Raw genomic sequence first — 15,899 nt, 5'->3', positions numbered from 1 at the left:
TCGGGGAGTTTATATATAGAATAACAGATACCCGGGAGTGAGTTACACACTAGAATCTAATCGAGGGGTTTATATATAGAACAACAGATACCCGGGAGTGAGTTACAGGCTGGAATCTAATCGAGGGGTTCGGGGGGTTTATATATAGAATAACAGATACCCAGGAGTGAGTTACAGACTGGAATCTAATCGAGGGGTTCGGGGGGTTTATATATAGAATAACAGATACCCGGGAGTGAGTTACACACTAGAATCTAATCGAGGGGTTCGGGGAGTTTATATATAGAATAACAGATACCCGGGAGTGAGTTACACACTAGAATCTAATCGAGGGGTTCGGGGGGTTTATATATAGAATAACAGATACCCGGGAGTGAGTTACAGGCTGGAATCTAATCGAGGGGTTTATATATAGAATAACAGATACCCGGGAGTGAGTTACAGGCTGGAATCTAATCTACGCTGAACGGCAGAGTTTATAAAACTAACAGAACCTTGAACATCAGCTTCAACTCAAATGTCCGAGTAAAGTCTGTACCTGATACTTTGGCCACTCTCTCCTTGTGGCAAATTGGTTTTTGTCAGGTGTGCAAGTTGAATTTTTTTACTTATAATTTCTCTGATGCTGTAACAGTCTTCCAACAAGTCAGACACAGACAGGATAAAATCCTTTTTATTTCACAGTAAATGGTCAAAGATGTGCTTCTACAAACAGACATTTAAATAACTTCTCAAGGACAAACTGCGGAAATCAAGTGAGCTCCGGCACAGAGACTGAGCGAGACCCCACCCCCCCAGTTAGTGCTGGTATTCAGTGCGTGACTACCACGGCTGCATAGCTACGGCGGGGAAATTCCCCGGAGCTGCTCCCACTCCGCTGGATGTGCGGAGGAAACCCCGTCTACCTGTTTATGCACAATCAGATTTTCCAGCACACTTCTGGTGAAGAAACGCCAGGGAACGGGAGCAGCTGCAGGGGATTTTCCCAGACTATGTCACAGTGACCTGAGCCACTTGTTTCACGATGCCAGTGTCCTCGGACTGTATTCGATGCAAGAGATTTAAGGCGAGTGTCCTTTTAAACCCTCCGACTCACACTGTGCCCCACTGGGAGAGTGGAACAATGCAACTTGGAATCTCCACGCCAAGGAACAATCCACTCTCAGGCTGGAAGGTTGGGTATGAGACAAACTCGAGTCAAACTCTTTGCAGTATCTGTGCTCTGTTTAGACGGACTGGTTATATGTTGCATTATTGCATCAACAACGAATAGCTAAGGATATTAAAAATTTTTAACAGAAGCAATAACTTATAATGAGCTACAAAGATTGATTTTTTGATAAAAGAGAAAGTCGAAAGTCAGGCAAGCATTCCCAGTGACTCTCAGTCAACATCCGGGCAGGTCACGCCCGCTATCACCTCCTCCTGCCAATATTCTCCCCATCACTCCTGAAGGCTCCGACTCTCACTGGGAAATGGGATGTACAGGCACCGAATATCCTTCGGTCCCTCAGCCCAACGTCCAATCCTCGTAACGTGAGGCAGTGAGCATTAGCAGGACACTCGAGGACCGCTGGGGGGAGGGTTGGAAATCACAGCCCAGCTCAATCGTGTCCAAACCCAATATCCGCACACTCCAACATTACACACACCGACACTTTCCATAGTGATTGGGATCAGGAGCCCTGGCCGTTTCTTCCCCTCCCTCGCTCAGATACACCAGTGTAGTCGCCTCCATTGTTCAGCTGAGACCTGTTAACTCGTGGGAGGTAGAATCAGAGACCCTTCTGCTCTGGTGACTGAGCCTCACACTGGGAGGCGGGGGGGGGGGGAGCTGATCACAGTTAAAATGTTAACTGTTTAGAGTTATCGCAGCTCCCAGGTTAGCCCCAGTGACAATGCCGAGAACAGTAATGTAACACCACAAACTGAAGGGTAAACCCCAGCGGCGGGGGTTATATCATTTAAAATGTGGCTGATCCACAGCAACTCTCAATATCACAACAGGAGACCTGGAGACCAGATCTGCGGGATTCCCACAATCGCCAGTCTGTAACAGCTCGCAGTGAGGCTGGTGTCCACAGCACTGCTCAAACCTGTTACCGGCACAGGGGCAAAACTAGCAGCTAATAAATAAATAGGATTCATCAAAAGAGGTATAAAATACAAAAATCCATGAGGTAATAATGAGCCTGTATAAAACCTTAAGGCCACTGTTGGACGACAGTATGCAGTATTGGGCTCCACACTTTGGGGAGAGGGGACAGCACAGATTCAGCAGGATGCTGCTTGCGGTGAGGAAACAGAATGTCCTGAGAAATTGGGGCTTTTCTGGTTAGACCACCACAGATTATGGGGGCAATATGATAAAAGTGTTTAAAACTATGAAAGGACAGGACAGGGTGAATAAGACTATTTCCAGTAATTGAGGGGCCATAACTACAAGATTAAATGTAAGAGATTTAGAACAGAGGGCAAGAGAAACTTTTTCACTCAGTTGTGAGGCTGTGGGATTCACTGCCAGGGTTAGTGGCTGAGGCAGAAGTTATGTCAACATTCAAGATTAGAGTGGATAAGAGGATGAAGGAAAAGGGGATGAATGGCTACGGGAACAGGGCAGGTAAATGTGATTCGCTCCAGGTTAAGGGTAAACGCTGACACGGACCAGATGGGCCGAATGGCCTGTTTCTGTGCTGTAACTGCTGTGTATAAACAGAAAGGGCTGTGTACAGGCAAGTCACTGAGTGTTAAACAACCTTTTCCCGCCATATGTGCTCGAAGAGGGCATCTTCAGTTTTCTCCTCGGCCATGCACGCTCCTAACCTTTGCAAACCTCATGCTATTGCACTGCGGGTCTTCAGCAAGATTTCTTGATTTGCCCCTGGGTAAATTTAACCCACTCGACACACATTGTAACCTAGGAATACACACTTCTCATTTCTTCTAATACTGAAAGATCGTACAGTATAGCGAGCTTTAGAAAACACTGGAGTCTGGAGCAGGTGCACATTGAGAGTTTCACACAACTACTAACGCAGGCACAAAGCTCAGACAGCTCTCCTCTCCTGAAGGTGCTCACCTCCAACCCCAGTACCTCACCCAATCGGCCACTACCCTTGTGTCTACACAGTGAGTGAGAGCAGGCTATTCCACTGTAGAGGGCATCTCAGTCCAATCCTCTCCTCCCCTAAACATTCACACGTTCACTTTCCAGCCCAGTGCGGAGGGGGGAAGATCCCCCCCTCCTCACCACTTGCTTTGAGTGAGATCAGCTAACTCACTCAACTGCTGAAAGATCCTCAGTGCTCTCCCACTCTCCTACACACTCTAAACCAGCGTCACTCCAGATTATATTTACAGGTGGAGAGCGCAGAGTTCGTACGATTGAGATTTCAGCGAGCTTTTGTTCTACTGGTGACTGGTGTTAAAGGAGAGTCCCTGGATTGAATCACAGATTGTACTGATGTGCTGTTGGGATTTTATTTCACTGCAGGTTACAGGGGAACGGAGACCCTGGGTTTACAGAGCACGTCATTCCTCAACCTCCTCTCCATCATACAGACTGGGCAAGTTCACTCTGGAAACTATTGTAAGCATCATATATGGTTTCCTATTACATCATGGAACTGAAGATACCTTTCTCTCTAAACAGCACTAATACCATAACTATAAAACACAAAACAACTAAATACACCCAGTCATTCTCAACTACAACCACGCAAAGTATGTGCTTCTATATAAACTAACAGCGGGGAGCACGTTCCAAGGTTAGTGTTTGATCCACAACACTGGGACCTGAGGCAATACCGCAGGAGCGTTCCCTCCACACGATGCTATACGTCATTTCAGGGGTGGAGACTTGGTGAAACTCCTGGAGTTTATAAACCTCAACAAGAAGGGAAGATATGCCAACTGGTGCAGACCTCATACCATGGTCATACCAACCCCGGCGCTAAAACAGCGGAGATGTGATACTACAACAACTTGCATTTATACAGTGTCTTTAACGTTTATAACAACAGTGCCAGTCGGGAGATCTCCTGGAGTTTCTAAGTGTCACACAATCCTCCCCTCTCACACTGATTAGAAGTCTAATTTACTTCTGGGCGTCCTATACACAGCACACAACTCGCACTCAAAAAGAAAGTCTACATTAAAGATCCAGATCATTTTTACCTGATGTCTCCTGATGTCAGTTATCAGGCTGTCCCAGACCATGGGTTAGATGCAATTACCCCCTCTCGAATCACTAACAATCAGTCCCTTGCATAATCAAAAAAAAAATTAACATTGCAGTTAAGACGTACAATTCAGGTCACTTTGGTGCCACATTTGACTGTCTGTTAATAATTGGGAGCAAGTACAAGAGGTACGTGTAGCCCTTAAATGGGAAGTGGCAGCACAGGGAAACTCCTACCCATTTCTGGTCTGGGATCTGAGCCTCACACTGGGAAAGGGCAAAAATTGGGCTGAGTCATAGCAAATATTCCAGCACTGTTTACACCGGGATGGGTAACGACAGTTATAAGGATGAGGTAATCAGCTCACTGCCCCCTATTCCAGCACGTATCTCACTGGAGCCTTCACTATAATTCACCGCAGGTAAGACAGGCAACTATCAAAATCACGCCCCTATGGTACAGCTCACACAGGCCAGTGGTGCAGCCTCTCATCATTTAAACCAGGTTAGAACTCACGGTCGGAGATAAAAATGGCTTATTCCCACTGCTTCACCCATCAGTGCATCGTAAGTCTCCCCTAGGTGTCTCACTCAGTGTAATTGAAAGTACAGCACTGCAGCATAAAGAAGGGAGTGAGTCTTCTCCCCTGGGGGAAACAGAAAGAACCTTCGTTCTTGGCACTGGCTGTGGACAGGACCAGCTTGATCTGGATATACAAGATGGCAACGCAATTTCCACGTTGCTGCTGTCTACGTTCCCCCTCCCTCCCGCCATCCAAAATCAGGAAGCTGCAGTCAGAATTGCGAGAGTCAGGAACGCAGCTTTGGAGACACTGCACGCAGACAGATCTTGCACAGTCGTTCTCCATGGTTTCCAAATCCAGCTGCAGACAAATGAGCAGATTCAGAACGAGAGCAGCTGTATCACATTGTGCAACTGTTCCCAGTGGAAAAGTCAACTCTACTTTGGAAAGGGTGGCAGGGGTCGTTAGGGAGAGCAATCCCAGTGTAACAACCAATTTTCAATTAATGGACAAAGACTTCACCTTCCAACCCAGATTGGAAGAGCTGAAAAGAGCAGTACGTTCTATATTAAACTATGCTTTAAGACAATGACAGTACAGTCAGTGCGACCCGTGACCTGAATCTCATTATTGTTGTAATACAATAGACCTCCCAGATGGTGCAAAGCTCCCAGCGGCCGCTGCTGGGCTACATTTGATCCACTCCTTCGGAACATAATTCGAGCACCTGCTGTGGTCACAGTACAAAAAATGTCAAACCCTAGTGATTTACAGTCAATAACTGGATTAACTACAGCTCGAAACAAAAACCCACATAATTGCAGCAGAAGTACAAAAAAAACGATTTTTTTAAGAAGAGCTGTCAGTTTCTTTTCAATTGAACTAACAATTGCACATCGAACAAAGAGAGAGGCAATTGAAGTTGGACCCTCTCTGTAGTGCATAGATTATATATAGATTTATACACGAGAGAAAGCTCAGCCAGTTTGTTAACCTGCAGCCGTGCACTGTAAAACGCGTCGAGGTGCTTTTACTGCGCTGCTGTCTCTCTGTTGATAGTTCCCGTCAGTTTTTCCTCATCGGCCATGTTCCTGTCTTGGAGCCTGGCATATGAAATGGCATCACCCCTTTTGGGGGGGGGGGTGGGGGAGGAGAGAGAGAGAGACTCCATTAGCAAGCGTGCAACACAAGTAGTACAAATCCTGCTTACACGACTACAAGCAGACGGTTAAATTAAACATTCCCAGTGACCAAAAGATCAGCAAGTTTGACTGCCCTGAATTGCCTGGGTTTAAAAGCTCCGACGTTCCCCTGGTTTATTTATAACCCACAGCGAGAGGAGGCTTACACTTGTTGAGGTCATTCCCTTCTCTACCTTAAATAAAAGCAGAAAATGCTGGAAATACTCAAGCAGGGTGAGGCAGCGTCTGCAGAGAAAGAAACAGAGTTAACGATTCAGGTCAAAACCTTTCGTCAGAACTGGAAGAAGTTGAGGTTTAAACAGTTTTTAAGCAAGGAGGAAAACTGTTTAATCTTCAACTTCTTCCAGTTCTGACAAAGGGTCATCGACCTGAAACGTTAACTCTGTTTCTCTCTCCACAGATGCTGCCTCACTTGCTGAGCTTCTCCAGCATTTTCTGTTTTTATTTCAGATTTCCAGCATCCGCAGTATTTTGCCCTTCTCTTCCTTGTCACCTGCGTCAGGAAACATCCATGGGTGACCTGTGTTATCACAGAATCTTACAGCACAGAAGGAGGCCATTCGGCCCATCATGCCTGTGCCGGCTCTTTGAAAGAGCTATCCAATTAGTCCCACTCCCCTGCTCTTTCCCCAGAGCCCTGCATTTTTTCTCCTTCAAGTATTTATCCAATTTTCCTTTTGAAAGTTATTATTGAATCTGCTTCCACCGCCCTTTCAGGCAGCGCATTCCAGATCAGAACAACTCGCTGCGTAAAAAAAATTCTCCTCATCTCCCCTCTGATTCTTTTGCCAATTATCTTAAATCTGTGTCCTCTGGTTACCGACCCTCCTGCCACTGGAAACAGTTTCTCCTTATTTATTCTATCAAAACCCTTCATGATTTTGAACACCTCTATTAAATCTCCCCATAACCTTCTCTGCTTTAAAAGGAGAACAATCCCAGCTTCTCCAGTCTCTCCACATAACTGAAGTCCCTCATCCCTGGTACCATTCCAGTAAATCTCCTCTGCACCCTCTCCAAGGCCTTGACATCCTTCCTAAAGTGCAGTGCCCAGAATTGGACACAATACTCCAGCTGGGGCCTGACCAGTGATTTATAAAGGTTTAGCATAACTTCCTTTAATGCCACTTTGACAGCAAATGCCGGATGTTGCACAAGAGGGGCCTTGGGGCTTGGTTTATCCCCCAGGTAACTTGGGGAGACTCAACATTTTGAGTCCAACAGCAGCCCACCCACCATCAGTCAGGCAAAGATCCATTTCTTTCCTCGGGCTGGAGTACGGGGCCCACAGCCGCCCTCTGGTACCATGCCCAAGTGGCCCAGGCAAGGAATGCCGGCTGGCTATTCAACTGTGCAGGGCATCACAACCAACCCTACCCCGTCCTCACCCGAAATACACACACACACACAGACATCTGTAGATCAGCTCGACGAGACAACCAATACAGTTTGGATCAGCAATTTTAACACAGCGAGTATTGACACCACTGTGTCAGCCAATGAGATAGATGCGGGGCGGGACTTACGGCAGGACTCACAGCAAACAGTCTATTTTACAGCAAACAAAGTCTATTTAAACAGCACAATACAGCAAACAACGTCTATTTACTCAGCAGAGTCTGTTGAAAAAGAGTCTCTACAAACTACAGCAAACGGAACTCATGACCGAAACTACAGCAACTTCTCCCGACAAAAGCAGGGTGATTTCTCCAGCAAAATGCAGTGAGTGGAGGATAGTTACATAATGCAAATTAGGTGCATAAAATCAATCCCAGTCACTTACAGCAGTGCATCTCCAGACTTGATTGATGGGGGAATTACCCAATCACCACCATTCTGGCCGTGTATAGTAGAGTCACTATATGCAGCCCAATTTTAATGATCAAGTACAACTAGTTACACAGAATACCAAGGCAGTAAGTATGAAAGATGGATATTACCCAAATCCTTTGGAGAATAGTTGACTATGTGTTGAAGCTGTCTGTTCCTTTGTTCCCTGCTCCTGTTCTGACCCCGTCTCCCCTTTAAGACACCTCTTTATATATCCCCAAACTCCCTGCGATATCCACACTAACATGAAATCATCTATCTTCAATCAGTGGCACCATCACCATTTGTACCCATATATGGACATGCTTCCATTTTGTTTCTCCCTGATCTTTTCAGCAGATACAAATTAAGGCAAACTGCCCTAAGTCAGTTTAGGATTATGCATTCTAGGTCACTAAGCATACAATTGTGGTCAGTCCTGTGACCGCCAACATTTCCAAACTGCCCGTACTAAAACAAGATCGAGTCACCCAAGAATATACTTTTGAAGTTTAATGAAAACTCACTTTTTGCCAAGTGACGCGAGTCCGTAAAGTACCCCTGAAGCAAAAGCAATTCCATTCCCAAACAACGTAGTGATTGAAAACCGCAGGAATACTGGGAAAATCGCCATTCTGTGGGGCAAGAGAGGAAAAAAAAATCTCAGATACGCTGCACCCGGATATCGTCCCAGAAACTACCACCAGAGCTGGGAAATCAAGGGGAACTTTCCCATCCAGAGGGGAATCGAGTCATGGAATAAGTTACCAGGGAGGGACAATGAAACAGAACGGGTAAATGGGATCAAAGGGCAATTAAATGTGTTTCTGGAAAGGGGTTGAGAGAGAGGGAGAGAGAGAGAGATGGGGTTGAGGGATGTGTGACTGGTCTGTAAAGTAACTGGCGGTCAGTGTGACATCATGGTTGAGCCAGCATGATATGGTGGGAAGGTGGGGTCAAGGGATGTGGGAGAAGACAGCGTAGGAAAGAACCTTCTCATCTCCCACGATAAAGGACCTGATCATTCCTTCGTTCTTGCGCCTGAAAGGGTGTAATGAGATGCTACTTCTTTCTTTCTGGCAAAAACTGTCATGTCTGATTGTCAAATAAAATGCTTTAGAGTTAGAAAATAACTACAGACCGCCCACCCTGACCGCCAGTTACATTACAGGCCGCCCACCCTGACCGCCAGTTACATTACAGGCCGCCCACCCTGACCGCCAGTTACATTACAGGCCGCCCACCCTGACCGCCAGTTACATTACAGACCGCCCACCCTGACCGCCAGTTACATTACAGACCGCCCACCCTGACCGCCAGTTACATTACAGACCGCCCACCCTGACCGCCAGTTACATTACAGACCGCCCACCCTGACCGCCAGTTACATTACAGACCGCCCACCCTGACCGCCAGTTACATTACAGACCGCCCACCCTGACCGCCAGTTACATTACAGACCGCCCACCCTGACCGCCAGTTACATTACAGACCGCCCACCCTGACCGCCAGTTACATTACAGACCGCCCACCCTGACCGCCAGTTACATTACAGACCGCCCACCCTGACCGCCAGTTACATTACAGACCAGTCACACTGACCGCCAGTTACATTACAGACCGTACACTCACTATGACAAGCTATGCCAGTGGCCAGCATGATCCACTCAAACCTTTTCCCCCACTTGCCCCCTCCGACACCCAGCACTTACCCGCAGTAGAAGATTGCTTTCTGCCAGTATCTCAGTTTATCTGCTCTTGCAGATACAGCATTTGCGAATTCGATAAACTGACAGCAGAATGGGGCTTCACAGAGGAAAAGGACAAATGCATTCAGCCTGTCGGTGGAAAGATAAAAGGGCAGTTTTACAGCATGACAGACAGAGGATTCGCTGTAACTCACTATCAAAACAATTTTTTTTATAAAGATCATAACTCAAGATTGTACTCAGTGGTTGGAATGTGGAACTCGTTACCACAAGGAGTGGATGAGGCGAATAGTGTAGACGCAATTAAGGGGAAGCTGGATAAACACACGTGGGAGAAAGATATGCTGATAAGGTGAGATGAAGTAGGGAGGGAGGAGGCTCGTGTGGAGCATAAACACCGGCATGGACAAAATGCCCTGTTTCTGTGCTGTAAAATTCTATGTAATTCTACGTGAACAGATAGTAGGAAGAACGTCTTTATTCAAAGAGTGAGAAAAGTTTGGAATAATTCACCTTGCAGAATACTAGAATGTGACATTCAAAATTCAGCTGGGAGTCAGAGCACCGAAGGGCCGAATGGCCTTTACTCATCCTTGTGATGAAATATTCCCATTGCAACAGGTGTCAGACGCATCTTGACCGACATTACGAAGGTGATTGAAGTCAGTATTCAGGACCACGTGTTCCGGCCCAGGCTATACATAAACCACCTCAGTGGGGAAGGGGATTACAACAAAACCGAGCCAAACTACCACAAGAAATGATAATGCCACTTACCACAATATATCAAACTGCTCCTGAAATTCAACTTTCAATCTTCAGATTTATTTACCAGGATGTCAGGAAATAGCAGTTCAGGGATGGCAAAGCTGGGGATTGGAGGAGAGAGCAAGGAGGCAGCTCGATGAATCTAGGTTTCAGCAATGAGGAGGTAAAGTGTGCGGGACAGGCTGCTCAGGGCAACGGCTAGTTGGGAAATAAAAATTGCAGGGGGGGGTGGGTGGTGGTGGGGTGCAAACTGACGGGATTAAATCGGCCGCCCGATTTTACTTTCCATCGACATCAGTGGAGGGTAAAATCAGCCAGCCCATCTGATCCTGTCAGTTTCCCGCCAAGGGACGTCAGGTTAAAATGACCCCAGTGGTTTTAACAGAAGTGAGGGGGTTTGGGGAGGGGGGAGTGAGAGACACAGACACACAGCAGAACTTCAAAATGTGTTTTCCAGAATCACAAAAGTACAGCTGGGCACTGCAGCTTTTGCACATTTACTTACACCATCCAGACCCCGGCAGCAATGTTGAGGGGATCAATTGTGACACAATTCCAAACTCCAGCAATTGCACACGCTGCAAAAACAATCAGGAGAGAGAGTGGCTCAGTACTGCCTGAAGCGACAGGCGGGTTACACAACACATCCGCTCACTGTCCCCCGTCACATCCTCCTCTGGTCAGCGTTCCGCTGCACCTCCCCTTCTGGTTCCTTCTAACCTCCGAATTCAACATCCTTCCCACACTTCCACCCCACGGTGTTCAGATCAAGGCTCACTGCGCAATGCATTACTCTAATTCCACGTGTCGGCCGTGACCCAGCGGGCAGCACTTTCGCCTGAGTCAGAAGGCGGTGGGTTCTGACGATCCGGATTCTTTCCCCTCAGTCTGGTTCAGTAATAACTGAAGTCGAATACATTTTAAAGTTCAACACATCTTTAATAGCAGGGTTCTTAGTCTGCAGCATTGATTTGGACTCCTGATAGAGTCCCTCTATGCTGGCAGAGCAAGAACAAAAACATACAGAAATCCACACGTTTTTATACAGATGAATAGGGTTGGAACATACTTAACGAGGGTCAACACCAATCATAAGCCGGGCATAGGTTGCCATGCGAGGTTACATTATTTCCGGCCAATCCTAAATCGTCCATGTGCTGATCATGCTGCTGTTAGACATCAAAGGGGACACTTCCTCACCTTCCAACTTGGAATGTTCTTCCCTGTCCCTTCTGTTCCTTATCTCCCAACCTGGAATGTCTTTCAACTTTGGCTAAGCTCGTTACCTATATTGATCTGCCATAAACATGGAGATATTCAGACCAGTCCTTGACTCACATCAAAGACCTATCATTGATAAGACAATGCAGGCCTGCTGACTAAGCAAACATATGGCCCAGCAGGAGGGCCAGGCCACTTGTATCAATCTCAGTTACTAACTAATTAACCCTTTCTAACCATTTTGCATTCTGCTTCTTTGCCACGTAGGCATTTTAATATTTTACTGAAAACTGACCACGTAGGGATTCTCAGTTCGAGCCCCACTCCAGAGACTTCAGCACAAAATCCAGGCTGACGCTCCCCATCCAGGAGCGAGGGAGCGCTGCACTGTCGGAGGTGCCGTTTTTCAGATGAGATGTTAAACCGAGGCCCCCATTTGCCCTCAGGTGGATGTAAAAGATCCCAGGGCATCATTCGAAGTAAAGGGGAGTTCTCCCCGGTGTCCTGGCCAATATTTATTCCTCAACCAACATCACAAGGAGATGATCTGGTCATTTATCTCATTGCTGTTTGTGGGATCTTGCTGTGCACAAACTGGCTGCTGCGTTTCCTACATTACAACAGTGACTACAATTCAAAAAAAGTACTTCATTGACTGTGAGGCGTGTTGGGACGTCCTGGAGTCATGAAAGGCGTGATAGAAATGCAAGTCTTTCTTTCACAGGACTTCAAAACTATGGAAAGCATTTCCCTCAGTCTGATTTCTTCAATCTCTAGGCTTTTAAAACCCGAGCTCGGTGACACCCGATCACTATTTCTGCATTTGTCTCTCCCACTCCTTTCGCCCTCACTGGTGGCCTGGACCGTGGACCTTCACAGTTAGAACAAAATTAAACTCAGAGTGGGTCGAGATGCATTGGTCTCACTGTCTCTTCCAGAGATTAAATTATAACATTGACCTGAGTCTGTGATCATGCTTTTTTTTCCTCCTCTAGTGAGGGAGATGACATGCACACTGTGCTGTGCTGTCATATAAAATGCTCGGAGCTCTGAATTAAGTTGCAACCTCTGCCGCTCTATTACTGGCCACAAAACCTCAGCTGAGACCAGGGAACTGTTTACGAAACCTCTCGTAACCACATTAAACCCGCAAGAATCCCAGACAACGTTCTGGGCCTCTGCAAAATACTACAGGTGTTTGCATCCGGTTAATGATGTTGCTAAAAGCTCCCCCCCGAGGTCCCAATGGGTAAATGGACTGCCTGGCGTGGTACCGAGCCACAGAGGCCTCAGGGTTTGATCCCAGCCTGTGCTGATGTAGGCGCTTTTAGCTGGCTGAGGTGAGACAATGGGATTTTTGCTACCGTAAGCTGGAGAGGGCAGGAGGGAACAGCTGGAGTTCCACTCCTGATCGCTATCCAGTGACCCCCCACACCCTGCCCACGTGTGGGCACCTGGTGAGCTGCATTACACAGAGGTGAAGCAGTGACGGCTACAAGCCTGTCACTGGGGAGGGTGACAGAAACCAGAGGGGATGAATTAGGTGTGATTTTTCCTAGATTAGTGCTAATCTTTACCCAGAGAGTGGTGAGAATGTGGAACTCGCTCGCACACGGAGTAGTTGAGGCGAATAGTGTGGATACGTTTAAGGGGAAGCTCGATAAACACGAGAGAGAAAGGAATAGAAGGATATGCTGATAGGGTGAGATGAAGAGGGGAGGGAGGAGGCTCGTGTGGAGCATAAACACCAGCATGGACCAGTTCTGTGCTGTACGTTTTATGTAATTCACTAAATAATTCTGGTAAAAACATCTTCAATCTGTATCAATGTCACAAAACTGGAGAAACTAAGGAAGAAGAGGATCCTTTAGAGCCAGGTGGTATAACTCAGTCTACTCCTACTGCATGCGGTTCTGGATCTGATTACCCGTGTTGAATTATAGAACTCCTTGTTAAATATGTACGACCTGCTCTAAGCAACAGATCGTCCCACAGGTTCTCAAGTGGCAAAGACTGAGGGGTCGATAGAAATGGCTGTACTTATATCCGGCTCCAACTCATGGCAACAAGGCAGCTCCCCAGCAGGGGTGCCTGGCCATCTCCCTACATCCGACACATTCAGATTATTTTCAGCACTCTGGGATCTTGTCTGCGTTCCTTTACTCTCTGAACCACGTGATCCAAAGCCACAAGGTTCCTCCTTTCCTCCCCAGGATTTCATAGAATCATAGAAAGCTATGGCACAGAAGGAGGCCATTCGGCCCATCGTGTCCGTGCCGGCCAAAAAAGAGCTATCCAGTTCAATCCCACTTTCCAGCACTTGGTCCGTGGCCCTGTGGGTTTCGGCACTTCAGGTGCACATCCAGGTACTTTTTAAATGAGTTGAGGGTTTCTGCCTCTCCCACCCTTTCAGGCAGTGAGTTCCAGACCCCCACCACCCTCTGGGTGAAAAAATTCTCCTCAGCTCCCCTCTAATCCTTCTACCAATTACTTTAAATCTATGCCCCCTGGTTATTGACCCCTCTGCTGAGGGAAATAGGTCCTTCCTATCCACTCTATCTAGTCCTGTCATAATTTTATACACCGCAATTAAATCTCCCCTCAGCCTCCTCTGTTCCAAAGAAAACAACCCCAGCCAATCCAATCTTTCCTCATAGCTAAAATTCTCCAATCCTGTCAACATCCTTGTAAATCTCCTCTGTGACCTCTCTAGTGCAATCACATCTTTCCTGTAACGTGACGACCAGAACTGTGCGCAGTACTCAAGCTGTGGTCTAACCAATGTTTTATACAGTTTTAGCATAATCTCTTTGCTCTTATATTCTATGCCTCAGCTAATAAAGGAAAATATCCTGTATGTCTTTTAACCACCTTATCTATCTGTCCTGCTACCTTCAGGGATCTGTGGACATGCACTCCAAGGTCCCTCACTTCCTCTACACCACTCAGTATCCTCCCATTTATTGTGTATTCCCTTGCCTTGTTTGCTCTCCCCAAATGCATTACCTCACACTTCTCTGGATTGAATTCCATTTGCCACTTTTCTGCCCACCTGACCAGCCGATTGATATCTTCCTGCGGTCTACAGCTTTCCTCCTCACTATCAACCACACGGACAATAAGCCTAGTGTGTAATCGGACCCCGAGCAAAACAAGCAGCTCACGAGAGAACTCGAGTAACCAGCACAGACTCGGTTACAGAGCGTTATAGCGAGGCGTCTCTGGAATCCAGCCTCTATTACACACTATCTGTCCCGAGCTCCCCAAGTGAATGGGAAGCAAGTAACGCAAGATCCCCACATCACCTGCCATCAGCCACTGGTCGGCCCCTCTCCTCGTTCCCCCGGTCCCCCCGCTCCTCACAACCTTCCTCCCTCTCCAGGTAGTCTTAGAAATGCCACATTCCCAGAAGCTTCCTCCTCTGTTGATGGAGCGAGCCGGGCACACCGACCCGTCACGACAGACGCTCCCCGGGGAACGTGTCAACCTTTGTTTCTTTCTAATTTTATCACCTCCTCCTCTTCCAAGGTGCTTACGGGAGGGAGCAGGCTCCACAGGGGCAGTCGCCCCTTGCGCCCCGGCCAATTCTGTCCTCAGGAGGACACCAGCCGAGACTGGCACTGCCCTCGACCCGAATACTCACACCGGGGGTCGCCAGGGGGGAGAAGCGGCCCCAGCGCCAGCACGCAGGGGTCAGAGTCAGGGTCAGGGTCATACAGGTGGCAGTATAACTCCTACCCATCTCATTCCGGCCGGTGCCACTCGGGCCCGGTCACCCTCCGGCCCGGTGCCACTCGGGCCCGGTCACCCTCCGGCCCGGTGCCACTCGGGCCCGGTCACCCTCCGGCCCGGTGCCACTCGGCCCCGGTCACCCTCCGGCCCGGTGCCACTCGGCCCCGGTCACCCTCCGGCCCGGTGCCACGCGGGCCCTGTCACTCCCCGCCCGGCGGTCCCCGGCCTCCGGTACTCACACACTCCGCCGATCACTCCCGCTAACCGGCACAGCCAGCGGTACCACCAGGTCATCCCGTCCGCACCGCCCTGCCCGGACCTCGGCGCTGGCCCGGCAGCGGCCGCATCCTCGGCCCCGGGCTCCGCGCTCGCTTCCTCCGAGCTCAGCATACTGTCCGCCCGGCGCCGCCCCGCTCCCGCTCCCGCCGCCGCTCCGAGCTCCGTCCCCGGCTCCCGAGCCCGCACACGTCACACGCCGGCTGTCAGCGCGCTGCCGTCACGGCAGTGGCGTCACGATAGAATATACGTCACGGTAGTGATGTCACGATAGAATTATACGTCACGTGAGATTTCAACGTCATCCTACAGGACGCGAAGCTCTTTGAGGGGATAGTGGGCGGAGTCACTGGCTGACCTCAATGGGCGGAGTCGCGGGCGGACCTCAATGGGCGGAGTCACTGGCTGACCTCAATGGGCGGAGTCACGGGCTGCGCTGCAGTTGGCGGAGCCGCATTGGGCGGTGCCACAGATGCAA

The 15,899-nt window shown here is 48.5% G+C and overlaps 1 protein-coding gene across 2 annotated transcripts; it reads right to left on the bottom strand.

The window, feature by feature from the left end:
• Positions 1–657: 657 nt before the first annotated feature.
• cacfd1 (calcium channel flower domain containing 1) lies at positions 658–15,635 on the bottom strand. Of its 2 annotated transcripts, none has more exons than XM_067970007.1 (5): positions 15,385–15,635; positions 10,698–10,770; positions 9,428–9,553; positions 8,243–8,350; positions 658–5,831 (listed from the first exon to the last, which is right to left on the bottom strand). In XM_067970007.1, the coding sequence occupies exons 1-5, from the start codon at positions 15,533–15,535 to the stop codon at positions 5,735–5,737; spliced, it is 555 nt and encodes a 184-aa protein (XP_067826108.1). In that variant the 5' UTR covers positions 15,536–15,635; the 3' UTR covers positions 658–5,734. The 2 variants fall into 2 exon arrangements, with proteins under 2 accessions (XP_067826108.1, XP_067826109.1); XM_067970008.1 differs by having other exon boundaries at positions 658–5,807.
• Between the last annotated feature and the right edge of the window lie 264 nt (positions 15,636–15,899).

Source organism: Heptranchias perlo, chromosome 31, assembly GCF_035084215.1.
Source record: "Heptranchias perlo isolate sHepPer1 chromosome 31, sHepPer1.hap1, whole genome shotgun sequence".
Lineage (NCBI taxonomy): Eukaryota > Metazoa > Chordata > Chondrichthyes > Hexanchiformes > Hexanchidae > Heptranchias > Heptranchias perlo.
The sequence above is the reverse complement of the archived record's forward strand: the minus strand, read 5'-3'. Positions and strand labels throughout refer to the sequence as shown.